Below are 14,654 nucleotides of genomic sequence, written 5' to 3' on the forward strand. Positions count from 1 at the left end.
ATTTCAACATAGTACATTAAGTCTAAAACCTGTGATCGTAGAATCATAGAATGGTTTGGTTTGGAAGGGACCTTAAAGATCATCTAATTCCAACCCCCCTGCCCTGGGCAGGGACACCTTCCACCAGATCAGGTTGCTCAAAACCCCATCCAACCTGGCCTTGAACACTTCAAGGGATGGGGCATCCACAACTCCTCTGGGCAACCTGTTCCAGTGCCTGCCCACACTCATAGTGAAGAATTTGTTCCTTATGTCTAGTCTAAATCTACCCTCTTTCAGTTTAAAGCCATGACCCCTTGTCCTATCACTACATGCCCTTGTCAAAAGTCTCTCTCCAGCTTTCCTGTAGGCCCCTTTAGGTACTGAAAAGCTCCTATAATGTCTCCCCCAAGCCTTCTCTTCTCCAGGCTGAACAGCCCCAACTCTCTCAGCCTGTCCTCCTAGCAGAGGTGCTTCAGCCCTCTGATCATCTTCACGGCCTCCTCTGGACTCGCTCCAACACGTCCATGTCCTTCTTATACTGGGGGCTCCAGAGCTGGACACAGTACTGCAGGTGGGGTCTCACAAGAGCAGAGTAGAGGAGGAGAATCCCCTCCCTCAATCTGCTGGTCATGCTGCTTTTGATGCAGCCCAGGATGCGGGTGGCCTTCTGGGCCGCAAGTGCACATTGCCGGCTCATGTTGAGCTTCTCATCCACCAGTACCCCCAAAGTCCTTCTCCTCAGGGCTACGCTCAATCCATTCTCCATCCAGCTTGTATTTTTGCTTGGGATTGCCCTGACCCACATGCTAGACCTTGCACTTGGCCTTGTTGAACCTCATGAGATTCACATGGGTCCACCTCTCAAGCTTCTCAGGGTCCCTCTGGATGTTATCCCTTCCCTCCAGTGTGTTGGCTGCACCACACAGGGTGGTGTCATCAGCAAAACTGCTGAGGGTGTACTCAATCTCACTGTCCATGTCACCGGCAAGGATGTTAAACAGCATCAGTCCCTGAGAAATGCCACTCATCACCGGTGTCCACTTGGACTTCGAGCCATTGACTGCAACTCTTTGAGTGTGACCTTCCAGCCAATTCCTTATCCACCGAGTGGTCCATCCATCAAATCCAATTTAGAAACAAGGATGTCATGTAGGACAGTGCCAAATGCTTTGCACAATGGACTTAATATAAATTAATGTCTGAGTCTAGTATATGAAAATAAAAATAAACAGGAAAAAAAAAAAAACCAGGAGCGTGGTCCAGAATCATAAGCAAGGACTATACTGTACTTACTCCAGCTCTGACATTTATCTTACAGAATGCTTGGTGGGTGTAGGGTGGGTCACTCAGCTCCAGGTTTTGAAGGTGTTTAGGGATTGCTTAGTTTACTTTATCCCAAAGTCTAAATCTCATTTGCAAAATTGACATCAGTGCCTTGGATATTAAATCCCAGTGCAAGGGATGAGTTGGGCAGAGTTGGTCCAAGTATGGCAACATACCGTATGAATAAACAACACCTGAATCACCCTAAAACCTTGGCTTCAAATAGGCACTCAATGACACAGCCTTTTCAGCCTCCTACTAAGGCTGCAGGAATGCAGGTATCTCCCTTGCTTTCAGGGCTCAAGCACAGCCAATGGAAGAGCCACCAGCCCCAGGAGTACCTGAGTCCTCCTTAAACCCTGGCCATATCCTTTCTCTTCCTGACATAAATGTGGATGAGGAAACTCAACCTGGATCTACAGAGGCATTAATGGAACTGATAATAATTAGATAAGCAACTTCATTTGCAATATTAACTCAGATAGGGATAGTTTGTGTGTACTGTCAGGAGTTCTTGCCTGAAAACACCACCTCTACATATCAGGCAGCCAGAATCCTCCCCTTAAACTTCTTTTTTCTGTTTCTACAGTCTTCCCATCCCTTGCAGATAGTCCACATTCATGTTTTGTTTTCTCTTAGGGTTTGCCTGCTGCTTTGTGAACAAACTGCAAAAAAACATTACTGGTTATTTAAAGACTAGATGCTAACACTATTGGCCAGTCACAGGCAGAACAGGCTCTACTGAAACCTTAAGGTCAGCCCTGAGCACCCCATATTCCACAGATGCCCACTGCCTACCCTTGCACATGAAGCACTTAAAGACAGAAAGGAGTCACTGCATGCTCCAAGGAAGTATATGGATTTGCACTGTGCAAATTACCTTGCATCTCTCTACCTGTTTCCTGACAAGAAAGACAAAGGAAGAGGCAGCCATCTCTACCAGGACCATGGACCTTCCTTAAGACACCTCGCAGCCTTCCATAACCTGCCAAAATCTGTCCAGCTGGTTTGCCCAGTAAGGGATCCAGTGGGCTGTTAGAAGTCAGCCATTATTAACATTTGTAGCACCCACAGCACTTCACAGCAAGAATCCCTCTCACCTTGGATGTCTGGATTCACTACCATAAAGAGCAGTCCCCAGTGCAATGTTGTGCTTGACGTCTCTGATCCACCGAGGAAAAGATCATTTATAACATATACCAAATTCTCTTCATCACATTTGGGCTTGACCTCATCTTTGGACTGTAGATGATGATAAAAAGTTGAACTTAAAGCATAAAAGTTAGATTATCCTGTATGTCTCCTGTGTGAGAGACCTTATTTCCACAGCTGGCCTGTGCACAAAGAATATGCAAATTTACAGTTTTTGATGAGAACTAAAAGATTAATAGTTTCCCAAATGGACATGGTAAGTCTGCATTGCTCTTTTTCATAAGGTGGAATATTATCTCATTAAAAACCAGGCGATTTTATGCCTGTTGACTTGATCACAAAAACTTTAAAGCACACTACAAGTTTTGCAGAATGTATTTCTAAATGAGTGCCCCACAATGTGTTGCACATTAGGCCTTGATCTCTCCAGTAAGCATACTTACCATCAAATGGTTCTAGCAAATACTAAAGGAAAACCTATCTGAATAAAAGCATCTCAACAGAAAATCTTCTCTCAGTTCAGGATAGATGTGAACTGGTGGAAGAGAAGTACCAAACTATTTTCTTATAATACAGGAGTTAATTATAAAAACAGTTAGAGAAAATACATTTGGCAAAAGCATTTTAAAATAAACAGATTGCAATAACTTGCACCCCTGACACCAGAGAAAGCTGCATCTTTGCCTCTAAAATGCTTATTTTAGTAAATCTTGTCATACTTATTCAGATATAATGTACAGGATGTATCAGCTGCTTCCAGAGCCCATGAGCCAACACTGTGAGAACACGGCAGCCTGACTAGCTGAAAGCTTATGACCAGAGGTAGAAGCTACATCAATTTCATCTACCTTAGGAAAGAGATGCTGCTTTGAACTCCTGAAAGTATCTCAAAATTACTAAGTTTGAAGCAGAAACTCTGGTGCTTTTAGCAGAGCCTCTCTGGCTCATGAGTCACTTCCTGCTATGGAAAATAATATCCTGGGCATTGTTTGTGAAATTGTTTCCTAGGCCCTCCAATTTGAACATAGGTGCCAAGTCAACGGTGCCCCAAACTGTGAAGAACTTAGAGGTAACACAGGGAGAACAAGTTTGGGACCTCCAAATGCATCCTGTTTAGGACATACTGATTACAGCATCCATCTGCCAAGAAAGCTGACAGGTGTGATGCATAAAATACCTATTCCAAGGTTGGTCAAGCAATCAGGTAGGCTGGGATTGCTGAGGTGCAACTGCAGAAAGGGACTGGGCTGGAGGTAGAAGGATACTCTCTTTTTGATCCTGCAGGAATGACACCGAGGGATTTCAGGATAGCCTGGGAATCCTTTAAAGAGCGGAGAATCTCCTCAGACCGGGACCTAAAGAGAGTTTCCAGTAAAGGGAAGATCCTCCACAAATTGTTCCCTCCAAAGAGAAGAACCACACAGTTTGTGGCACAAGGACAGACAGTGTTAGGACACACACTGAAACCCAGAGCAGCATGTCAGCTATTTCAAGGTAGTTATCTATGCATGCATATTTAATCCCATCGTAAACATGAGGTACTTTGCTGTAGAAGATGAGGTGGTCGGCCAAAGTTATTCTCATATTTACTGCAGGGATTGAGGTGTACACATGGATATTTATGGAAAGCAGTTGATAGCTCGTGAGTTGGCTCCCTGACATACTTTGTGGTAATTCATTCATGTAACCAAAACGTAAAACGGGATGCCTTTCAGGGAGACATGAGGCAGTAAGTTCCAGGGTACAGTTTTCACATTAAGAAGCCTATGAAATGTAAGAAACTATGATAAGAAGGGGTCAGACTGGATGATTTAATGGTCTGTTTGGCCTTACGCTCCATAAATGTGTGATCAGGCAAAATGAACACCTACTTTCTCCATCTCAGCCAGGTAAAAGTCAATGAAATCCTGTGGTTCATCTGGTATCCCTTTCTCGACATGTCTTCTGATCTCCTTCCTTGAAAAAGAGCTCAGGACATCATAGGAAGCTAACGCTTTCTTATGAGGACCAGGGAGACGGCACACCAGCCAGGGGAAGATTTCGTACAGCTGCGGGAGTGACATACAAGAGGTAGTGTGAATTATCTGTCAGTAACAAAGCTGCTTTAGAAATACCAAAAGGCTGAACTGTCCTGTCTGGAAATGTGGATCCATCCACAGTCCCCGTTACAGTAGCTTGTCCCTCTTTAACGGTCTAAACCACAAAGTCTGATTCATGGGGAAAACTTAAACTGCACTTCCAGACACTTCAAGTGCAAAGTTGGCCTTCATGGTACATTGTGGGAAGTACCTACCAAAAAAATTTCTGACATAACTTGAATTGTGAGACTGTCAGACAATGTACATATTGTTTTTGTAATGCGTGAATTGTGGGTAATAATGGAAAGATTCATAATGAATATTTTATTATTTGGGAGGGAGAAAAAAAAAGAAAATTGTCAGCATACCATTTGCAGAGTAGTAAAAAGCAGAAAAGGGATTCAATTATACTCATTTTTGGAGGAGAGAGGTAAATAGAGGTGAGAGAAGCAGCACTGCAGAGTTCAAATTTATTACAAACTCCTCTCTCAAATTAAGTTTAAATTTTTCTGTTAACAGTCTCAGAAATGCTGAAAGACTTAAAGCCAGGAGTCAACAGAAAGATGTCCCCTAAACTTGCAAAGAAATGTAAGAGTTCTTAAAAATGGCCTCAAAACTAAGGAGGAAGTAATAAGGTCCCAAAGGACACCTCTTAGCTCCCAGTTTGCATTTGCCAGTTGCTCTGTATTTAGTGAAGACCCATTTTTGTATTCAGACTTTAATTTTCTACCTATTTCAGAAAAAAAAAAAACAAAACATACATATTATTTACTCACCTGATGAAAAAAGCTGCCTACAAATCTGAATAAATACTCAGTGGCACTGATCAGTTCATGGAAGGTTTTGTCCTCATCAGAGAAGTGATATCCAAAAACCAGAGCACAAATTACATTTGAAACAGAATGGAAAAGAGGGAAAGAAGGATCCACAGGTCTTCCTGCAAACATAGTAACTGGTATTCACTCTCAATGTTTTCTTCAGGTGTTCCTTATACAGATAGGACAAGATGTTATTAGAGATTACATCAAATGTTCTCTTTATCCAGCTGGAGCATGAATGGGGATAGAGATGTGGCATTAATATGCATTCATGAAAATAAAACAGTCTTAGAGCAAAGGGCACTATTAAACTGTTTCCTCATAGCTGTAAAACAATCTCATAGCCCTTCCTGTGAAATAATGTTGTACAGCTAAGATCAATTAGAAGATATCATACCAAATCTACTGTCCTTACTTGTGTGGAAGAAGACAACTCAGAATGTGAGAAGGCAGATATATCACTGGAGATTAACTAAGAGAAGACAGTGACAGAGATGGTAAAAAAGGAAAAAAAACTACTTAGAAGGAAGAACTGAAGGAACTTGGGAAGGTTTAAGAATAGATCAATAGGAATTGCAAAGTATACATAATAAACTACAATCTCAGCTGTGATCATCATATCTCTAACATTTTTTTTTAAGTTATGAGACAGACACCCGTCAAGAATTATTTCAATAGAAATTATCCTGGCTTGGACTCTAGGATGAACTTGACAATCCACTGAAGTTCCCTCCCACCTCCTACTTTCTTTGATCCTCCTGCCAATAATTACTTAGCCAGACAGACACTAAAATGTCCAGTCTAGCTCATGCCACCTAATGCATTGAAATTCAGAGATCCAGAGAAATTACAATGCTCTGCAATAGTCTTTAGTTACCTAAGCAGCCTGAGAATGGCTCGGCTGTGCAGTTCAGTGACATCGTGTCATTGTACAATCATATCATAGACAAATGATAAACCCATGGAGGTGGAATTTCAGAAGTTCACAACTTCATTAGGTTTATGAACAGCTTTTTAAAAAATAAATTCCCACTTGTGATCCTCGCTCGTTCTGTTCTTTGGGCTCTGGTAAGTTTGGATACACCACTCTGGACCTACCCCAACTCTAGAAAGGGGCAGGGAAGTTTGCATACTGAAGATATGAATCCAAGACTGAAAAGTGTCTTATTTCTGAGCCAATAAATACCTTTCAGGTTTGCAAAGAACTCCACCAGGCGAGCGGCCTCCTCTTGCACTCGATTCTCCAGGACTTTTTTCCCCATTCCCAGATTGCGTAGAGTCATTATACTAAAGCGCCTCTGCTGCTTCCAGGAGCGACCACTTGCCAGTAAAATACCTGAGGGCATTCCCTGGCATATTAATATTTGCCATAGAAATGAACAATTCATTTTAAAATATATTGTAAAAATACATAGAGTAAATTAGGGAACACACTGTGCTACAAGTATCTTCAGTTGAAATCACCGGTAACCAGAAATCATAGCCAAACATACCCAAACTGTAACTAGACCACATGTTCTTAATAGTGATTGCAGTTAATCTTTGAAAAGAGCAATGTGACGATTTGCTGACTGCTCAATTCTGTGATGTTTTTAAAAGAAAAAAACAAACAACCTTAAGATGCCCTTTTAGAAGATCTGCTTCAGCCATACTCAAGCAATCATGCCCAAGACAGGAAGAACTGGATAACTTTCTACAGAGTGGCATGCAGGGTCAGAGTACGTTTATGGAGATATAGATTCATCAATGTGATGCTAGTCTGAGGTGATGAAAGTGAAGGAGGAGTGACATTCGGGCCCTGTTTCTCCTCTGGAAGGGAGAGCACTCCACTCATTCTTAAATTGCACTGGTGGTTACCTGAAGAGCCCTGGACTGCTGCTGTGATGGTGATGCTTTACCTAGCTTTAAACAATCTTTTTTTTTTTTTGCTTTCCATAGCAAAATGCAGGAGAGGAAAAAGGAAAGACTGCAAACTGCTAAAATATGCCAAGGAGAAGTGGGTTTTCATATGTTGGAGGCACTCTCACAAACAAAGGATATTCACCAAACGTTTAAGAGTGGCTGCAAATACAGCAATGAGACTTCTGAAGGAGGATGTTCTAGATCTCTTGCTTATGATAGAAGGTGTTTGGCAACCATAATATATACGGTTACCAAACATATAAACAAGCTTTGCATTCATGTAATGTACAGCAAAATCATATGCAGCTGTCCTAGGTTTGTGTAGTGGGGGGGCTAGAGTGGCAGCTTCTGTGAGAAACTGCTAGAAGTTTCCCCTTTGTCTGGTGGACTCAGCCAGGTCTAGGGAGGACCCGCTGCTGGCGAGGGCCAAGCCAATTGATGACAGTGATAATGTCTCTGTGATAGCATATTTAAGAAGGGGAAAATATATTTTTTTTAAAAAAAAAAGAAGTGAAGAAGTGGAAGTGGGGGAAGAAAGGGGGAGGCATGAGCCTTGTGGTCCTTGTGGCCCTCACCCTCTGGCCTCCCATCAGGCAGCAATCTGGACTCAACTCGTCCTGGCCCAGCCGAGAGAAGCGAAGAGAGGATGTATGAGGGAATATGAGAGGCATCTGCCTGAGCCTGATTGTGAAGAATTTTTGCATGAGGAACGGCTGCAGACACCAAGGTCAATGAAGAAGGAGGGGGAGGAGTTAAGTCACTCCTAACAAGATTCCCCTGCAGCCCATGGAGGCCCGCAGAGGAGCAGAGATCCACCTGTAGCCTGTGGAGGACCCCATGCAGGGGCAGATGGATACCTGAAGGAGGCTGTAACCTGTGGAGGGCCTGCATTGGGGCAGCCGTTCCTGAGGGACTGCACCCCATGGAAAAGGACACCATACTGGAGCAGTTGGAAGGACTGTAGCCCGTGGGAGGGACCCCACCCTGCAGCAGGGGAGGAATGTGAGGAGTTCTTCCCCCAAGGAGGAAGTACTGGAAAATGATGTGTGATGAACTGACTGTAATCCCCATTCCCTATTGCCCCCTGAGCCGCTTGGAAAGGGAAGGAGGTTGAGATTATTTGAAGAGGAGTTAAGCTTGGGAAGAGGGGAGGGGTGGGGGGGAAGTTGTTTTTGTTATCTTCCTCATTATCTTGCTTTGGTTTTATTAATAATAACAAACAAATCGTTTTCCCCAAGTTGAGTCTGTTTTGCCTGTAACGGTAACTTGAATGATCTCTCCCTGTACTTATCTCAAACCTCGAGCTTCTTATTATGATATCTCTCCCCCATTCCCTTGGAGGGCGGGAAGAGTGAGTGAAAAACTGTGTAGCTTGGTCCCAAGCAAGGGCAAAACTATGACAGCGGCAAATTGGATTATTCTGTGAGGAGGAAAAAAAATTGCTGAGTTCTGAGCTAGGATCACATACATCTTGAACACAGCAAAAAGGTCACCTAGAAAACAACCTGGTCTGGAGTGTTTCCCGGGCTTGGGAAAGCTCAGTACGAAAGGCATCGTGGCAAATATAAGTTATTCTCAAGAGCTAATGGAAAACTTGGACAGCATCTGGTGGAAGAGCATTCTGAACAGGAAGACAGTAGTTTGCCAAGTCAACATTCCTGTGCATTATTTACGTCAGGAAAATCTCACCTTTTCCTTTGGCCATTGCTCTGAGGAAAGGAGATAACATCCGCCCAGAAACATCATCAGGGTGTGTAGTCATGCCGTCCTTCACTGCTTGATATCCGTTCAGTATGATCACTGGGGCCCACCCAAACCACAAAGTATATATGTTACCATGAATTTTTGCCAGCTGTAGGTGGAAAAGGTGACAGAAAAAAATAGATGAAACCCCATATGTCCCAAACAGACACTGCACATGTTATTCACTGGCCCAACGGCCAGTTTTGTGCTGAGAACATCATCCCTATGAATGTAATCATAGCTAGAAGCAGAAAGAGACTGCTGTTTTTCTGAGAACGAGGCTTTCAGCAGCCAATTTTATTTACCCAGGGGGAAGTGGTTTTCTTTTCAAAGCACAGGTTGCAGCAACACTACAGCAAAAGAAATAAATTTGTATTCTACATTGCATCACATCCAACCCCAGCATTTGTACCTTATTAGTTGAACAGCCACACTCTGCACCTCTCTGGGGCTCTACGCCTCCAGCTAGCCCTTGCTTTGCAAAAGGAACCCAGCTGATTAAACCTGCTCCCTCTGTGTGCTCCAGGAGAAGAGGCAGAGCTAGAAGCCAGACAACAGCCATGAAGTGCCAGTGGACTGCAGCTACATCAAAGGTGTCCTCACAGTACTGAGGAGAGTGCTGACCGCTGGTGACAGTAGGGGTATCCAAGCAGGGACAGGTGTATGACAGAGGAAATTCAACCATTTGTGGAAAAACCTTTGTCCCAGAATGGGACTGCTCAACACACCCACAATGATACAAAAGAGATGGTAGACAGTGTCTAAGGTGCCACCAGAATTACATCCAATTGATCACACTAGTCACCCACTTCTCGTATAATTCTTTAGATACCGGCTCTCCTCTCTCTCTTACGGCATCACCGCCTGTCTGAGTCTGCACTGCGCTCAATGATCTGTGCATACTCGTCTCAAGCACGGATCTGAATTGGAGGTCATCTGCAAACTATTAGAAGGATTACTGCCAGGGTAGAGGGAGGCAGGGAGTTGACCTGGTAAGGAGTAGCTGTCTCTAAAAACAAGTGGCAAACAGTTTTAAGGCGGTGTTGGAAGATGGGGAGTGTATGCTCTTTCCGTATTACAAGCATGCATACACATGCACCATATTACCCACTTCGTGACCAAATTAGACAATGCCAGTGCGTCAGAATTTTAAAAAGTAAAACATATGGACTTACCAGCAATGGAGAAGCACTGTCTGTTGCCTTGTCTGTAACGTTTTAAGACTTTAAAACCTCACTTTGCTATTAACATATCAGTTTTGTTTAACCTGTGATTAAAATTAAACAATAAGAGCATCTCAAAAGAAATACCTCCATCAGAAGATCCCGATTAAACTGAAACTTCAGGTACAACAAGTTTCCAAACAATGGGAGAGGAGTTGGTCCAGGAGGGAATTGCTTGCATGCCTTTCGCAGTTTGAAAAACTCAACAATTAACAAAAAAATTATCAGGACTACAAAAGCTTGACTTATTGTCAGCATTTCAGAGCTGATTTATCAACTTGTCTCTATCAAAAAGAAGGTACTGGTGCCTGGAAAAGGTGATCTTCCTTCTTGTTCCACCAGTTCTCTCTGCAGACTGAGTTCTGTAACGTCTTGATTTCTTTCCCTCCCTCTGTCCCTCCCTCTTTATCACTGCCTGCCCTTTTCCTGCACCTTATACATTTCCCACAGTGAGATACATCAAGCTGATCCCTGACCAAAGGCATATGTAGCTGGTTACAGCAATTCACAGTATGAAAACGTAGAATTGCTTGTACTCAAGGTATTTGTCCTGAAGTTTGTGTTAGGAAATGGCTGGTGTGTATTGGGAGCTCTGGATTGGAATGACACCAAGTCAGAGCCCTTGTTGATCACTGGATATGAGATGAGTGAAACTCAGTTTCATCCCCCTTGGGAACTTTAAAAACACACATAGTCATTCATCTCAGAATTCAGATTATGAGTGTTACATGTCAGTTACAGTAGGTTAGATTTTCCAGGTGCTTTAGTCACAAACATTACTTATCTTTAAATGTGGTTGTAAATTCAGATTTGTGTCAGTACACACAGTTCACACAGGCAAAACCAACAGTAGCTGCAGACTAAGTATGAAATTAGAAGACACAATTGTTACATGTAATTTCTGAAAAATTGGCCATGAGTGTTCAGTCAAACTTTTTTTTCCAGTAAATGGAAAAAATTATAGTTTAATCAAGTGGCAATTAATGACATGGAGATAATGCTTAAAAACTCACATTACAATTAAATAATAAAAAAAATCAGAATATTAAAATTTGTCCTATTTGAAATTGAATTAAATATAAAATGCCAATTGTAATTTTTTTCCCCAGTATGTAACCTAATTGAAGTCTTCATTTGCCTTGGTCTATTTTCAACATTTTCTATCAATTTCAGAATACTGGCTATTATTAGCAGTTATCAAAAGGGATTCACACCTAGTTTGAAACAAAACCAGGGGAAACTGTGTGTCAGTTACCAGGGGATCCTATCTCACATTGCAGAAAGAAAGCGTCTTCGCTAAAAATGAAGTACAAGCCTGAACAAGAAATTGCCCTGCCCTCCAACACATACATAAATGCAGTAGTTTGCAAACCTGGCAATGTTAAGAAAGTAATGTGACTCTGATATCAATCAATCCATCGCCTTCATTTGGCCACACTTGCAGCTATTGTAGGTAGCTACACGCCTGCGTTATACAGTAATGACAGCACGGAAAAGTAGTTTTTGATGACCTTATCCACAAAACTAACGAGACTTTATAGGCAGCATGTGTGGGAAGTGGGCTGAGGTGGGCTCCATGGTTTTGCTAAAACCGATGCATGTCAAGTACAACTGCCCACTGCGAGGCTGGAATCAGCAAAATATAAAATCAGAAAAAATAGTTTCTTCAACCCAAAATATCAAGTTTAAAATTTTGAGAAAAAAAAAAAGAAAGAAAAATAGTTTTGTGCAGACAGCTGAAGTTAGAAGAAATGCTGGGTTACATAAATTTCATTAATAGACTAAATAAAATCATATTTATCTCTTATCTGTTTGGTCAGTATTCCATCGCTTAGTTTTAGACATTCCGAACTTGGTGCAGTATCAGAAAATGAAGTCACTTCTTCCAGAACATGCGTCAGATTTAACTCAAATCAAATCACCAGTGTCAGAAGCAGGATGAAGCCAAATGCGCCAGCCAGCAGTCTATCCTACCACATGTTACCATCACCTTTCCTTTTTCCATGTTTTCAGAACTTTCCAACAATCTGAAATCCAGATGCATGAACAGTTACTGACACCAACGGCTGATGTCACTGGATAAGCTGTGCTGGAAAAAAAAAAAACCAGGCTGAGAGATCTTGTGTTGGCACGGATCTGTTTGTGTCTGATGCCTCCTCTTTTGGACACACTATCAGCAATATTTGTTGGGTTCATATTTTTGGCAGAAAACTCCTATTTTGTAAAAGATAGTAACCCAACTAAAGAGCAGTCCAAAGAAGTGGACTCAGAGGGCAAGAGCAAGTTTCAATGAAAGCTATCAGAAAGCCAAAGTTTCAGTAAGATTTTTAGTGAACATAAAAGCACACTGTGAAGGAAGTTTCAGAAAGATTAGTACAACTCTTGCAAAAGTAAAGCTGTGTAGGTAATGTGACAATCAAACAAGCATGGTCCTGATATCCTTGAGTAAGCAAATGTTTAATTTCAGCTCTGAGAGATGGATACTTAAGAACTAAGAATAAACTGTAACACATTTGGTAAGAGAGAATGGCAGGAATTAAGATCTCCAAAGCACAAGAACTGTTCTTAGATTGGGAACCAAGTAGCAGCCAATTGCTTTGAGTGAGGCTTCAAATATATAATACTTGGAAATGGAAATTGCACAATACATTGCTATGCTTTTTAACTCCTCACCTACAATTACCTTCAGAAAATTGCAAAATTTACAAGCTGGAATGTACCTAGTACCTGGGAGCATTAAGGCTGGGCTTGAGGTGGCACAAAGAGCACAAAGAAAACAACGGATGTGACCTTAATATCCAAAATAAAAATGGTGAAGGACAACAGAAATGGGGCTGGCATCTCTGATCTCAATTGCTGCAAGAACTTTTCTTCAGAGAGTTTGCCAAAGACAACAGTGACTTGATGTTCCCTGGGGGAAATTATCAGGAACTGGCTAATTTCTTTGTGTAAGGAATAGATGGATTAATTTTTCAGGATGCAAGAACATGCAAAATACTTGAGATCATGTCCATAATTTCTGCCTAACAAGCCTGAGGATGCAAACAAAACCCCCCCAAGGGTTAAGAAAATCAACAGGAAAAGATGAGTGAAAAATATATTAGAGGATAAATTCTAAAGCCTGACAGAAAAACAGATTTCTGTTTCTGCAAAAGAGGCTGAAATCAACATTTCCACATTAGGAGCCTTTTTATAGGATGGTAGGCACTGTGCTGTTGCTCCTAGTGAGTAAGTGAGGATGTACAGACCTGAGGGGAAAAAAAAAAATAGAAGTTTAAAGCCCACAAATACCATATTTTCAGAAATGTCTAAGAGAAGCACCAGCAAAAATATGTCAAAAACTGTAAAATGCAATGCTGACGTTATCAGCTGGAGGACTTTATCATCTCAACCTCTATCAGTGGTTTCTTCACAGCACGACTAAGTATAAGGAAAAGCACGATGACAAGATACTGATGGCAGAGCACTTTTAAGTCGAGTTAAACAAATGAGTTCCACAAGAAACTCCCACAAAGTCTGACAGAAATTAAGCACCCAAAAATGTGTGTCATAATAGCTTGTCACAAAAAAATACACCGAAGTTAAAATCCAGGAGAGCTGCAATTAAAGAGTGAATGGCTGGGTTCACCAGGTTGGCTGCAGATAGTAAGCTTGGCAGATATGTGCCCAGAACAACATAGTTAGGAATGTGGCCTCTGACCCAAACAACAGAGCAATACAAAACCCACAGCTTCCAGAAAAGCCATATGCAAGAGAAAGCTTGAAGAGAATAAGCACATGGAGAAGAAACACGATTTTAAACGAATACAGGTATATGTAGCAGTGGCTGCAAAATGAGAAACAGCTTTTAAAATAGGAGACTTGGAGACAAAGAAGGCTGAGAAGGTTGCAATAATGTACAACAATGAACAAACGAGCTAATGAATAAAGATTGCAAGACTAAAAGATTGCAAGAGTAATATGATTTCCACCCTTTGTCTTTAAACAATTCATACATTCAAAATGAGGACATCCAGGAGTTTACAATTCTAAACCAGCACTAAAAAGAAAGAACCAACACAAAAAAAAAAAACCCTCAAGATATAAGCACTGCCTTATAACTCCAATATACTTTATACAATTCTAAAAATAAACAATTATTTTCCTTCTTTAGCTCATACTCCATCAAGTATCTCAGAGTGCTTTATCATTATTAACTACGGTTTAGATCTGTCAAGGCTAAGCTATCTATTCCTATGTATGACGGCAAAGAGTCACAGAGCACTACAGGATTATTTGTATTTAAAATGAGTAACGGAGCAGACTTGCTAATCAGGCAAGTATTAATACCCCTAAATTTACATGGTAGGAATTTCAATGCAAAACATGAAAGGCAGAATCAGCACAACTCCATAATGTATTCTAATTACTACACTCAACTTGAAGCAATACAT

General features: G+C 41.5%; 1 protein-coding gene across 1 annotated transcript in view; it reads right to left on the reverse strand.

The window, feature by feature from the left end:
- The window catches only part of LOC104481885 (cytochrome P450 2J6), a 13,346-nt gene extending 2,867 nt beyond the window's left edge, over positions 1-10,479 (reverse strand). Inside the window, exons 1-6 of the mRNA XM_010123210.2 lie at positions 10,309-10,479; positions 8,945-9,107; positions 6,540-6,689; positions 5,312-5,472; positions 4,329-4,505; positions 2,406-2,547 (exon numbers count right to left, since the gene is read on the reverse strand). Of these exons, the coding sequence (XP_010121512.1) occupies positions 2,406-2,547; positions 4,329-4,505; positions 5,312-5,472; positions 6,540-6,689; positions 8,945-9,107; positions 10,309-10,479 (964 nt within the window). The remainder of the gene's footprint in view (positions 1-2,405; positions 2,548-4,328; positions 4,506-5,311; positions 5,473-6,539; positions 6,690-8,944; positions 9,108-10,308) is intronic.
- Positions 10,480-14,654: the final 4,175 nt, after the last annotated feature.

Source organism: Chlamydotis macqueenii, chromosome 9 (genome assembly GCF_036417535.1).
Source record: "Chlamydotis macqueenii isolate bChlMac1 chromosome 9, bChlMac1.mat, whole genome shotgun sequence".
Taxonomy (NCBI): domain Eukaryota; kingdom Metazoa; phylum Chordata; class Aves; order Otidiformes; family Otididae; genus Chlamydotis; species Chlamydotis macqueenii.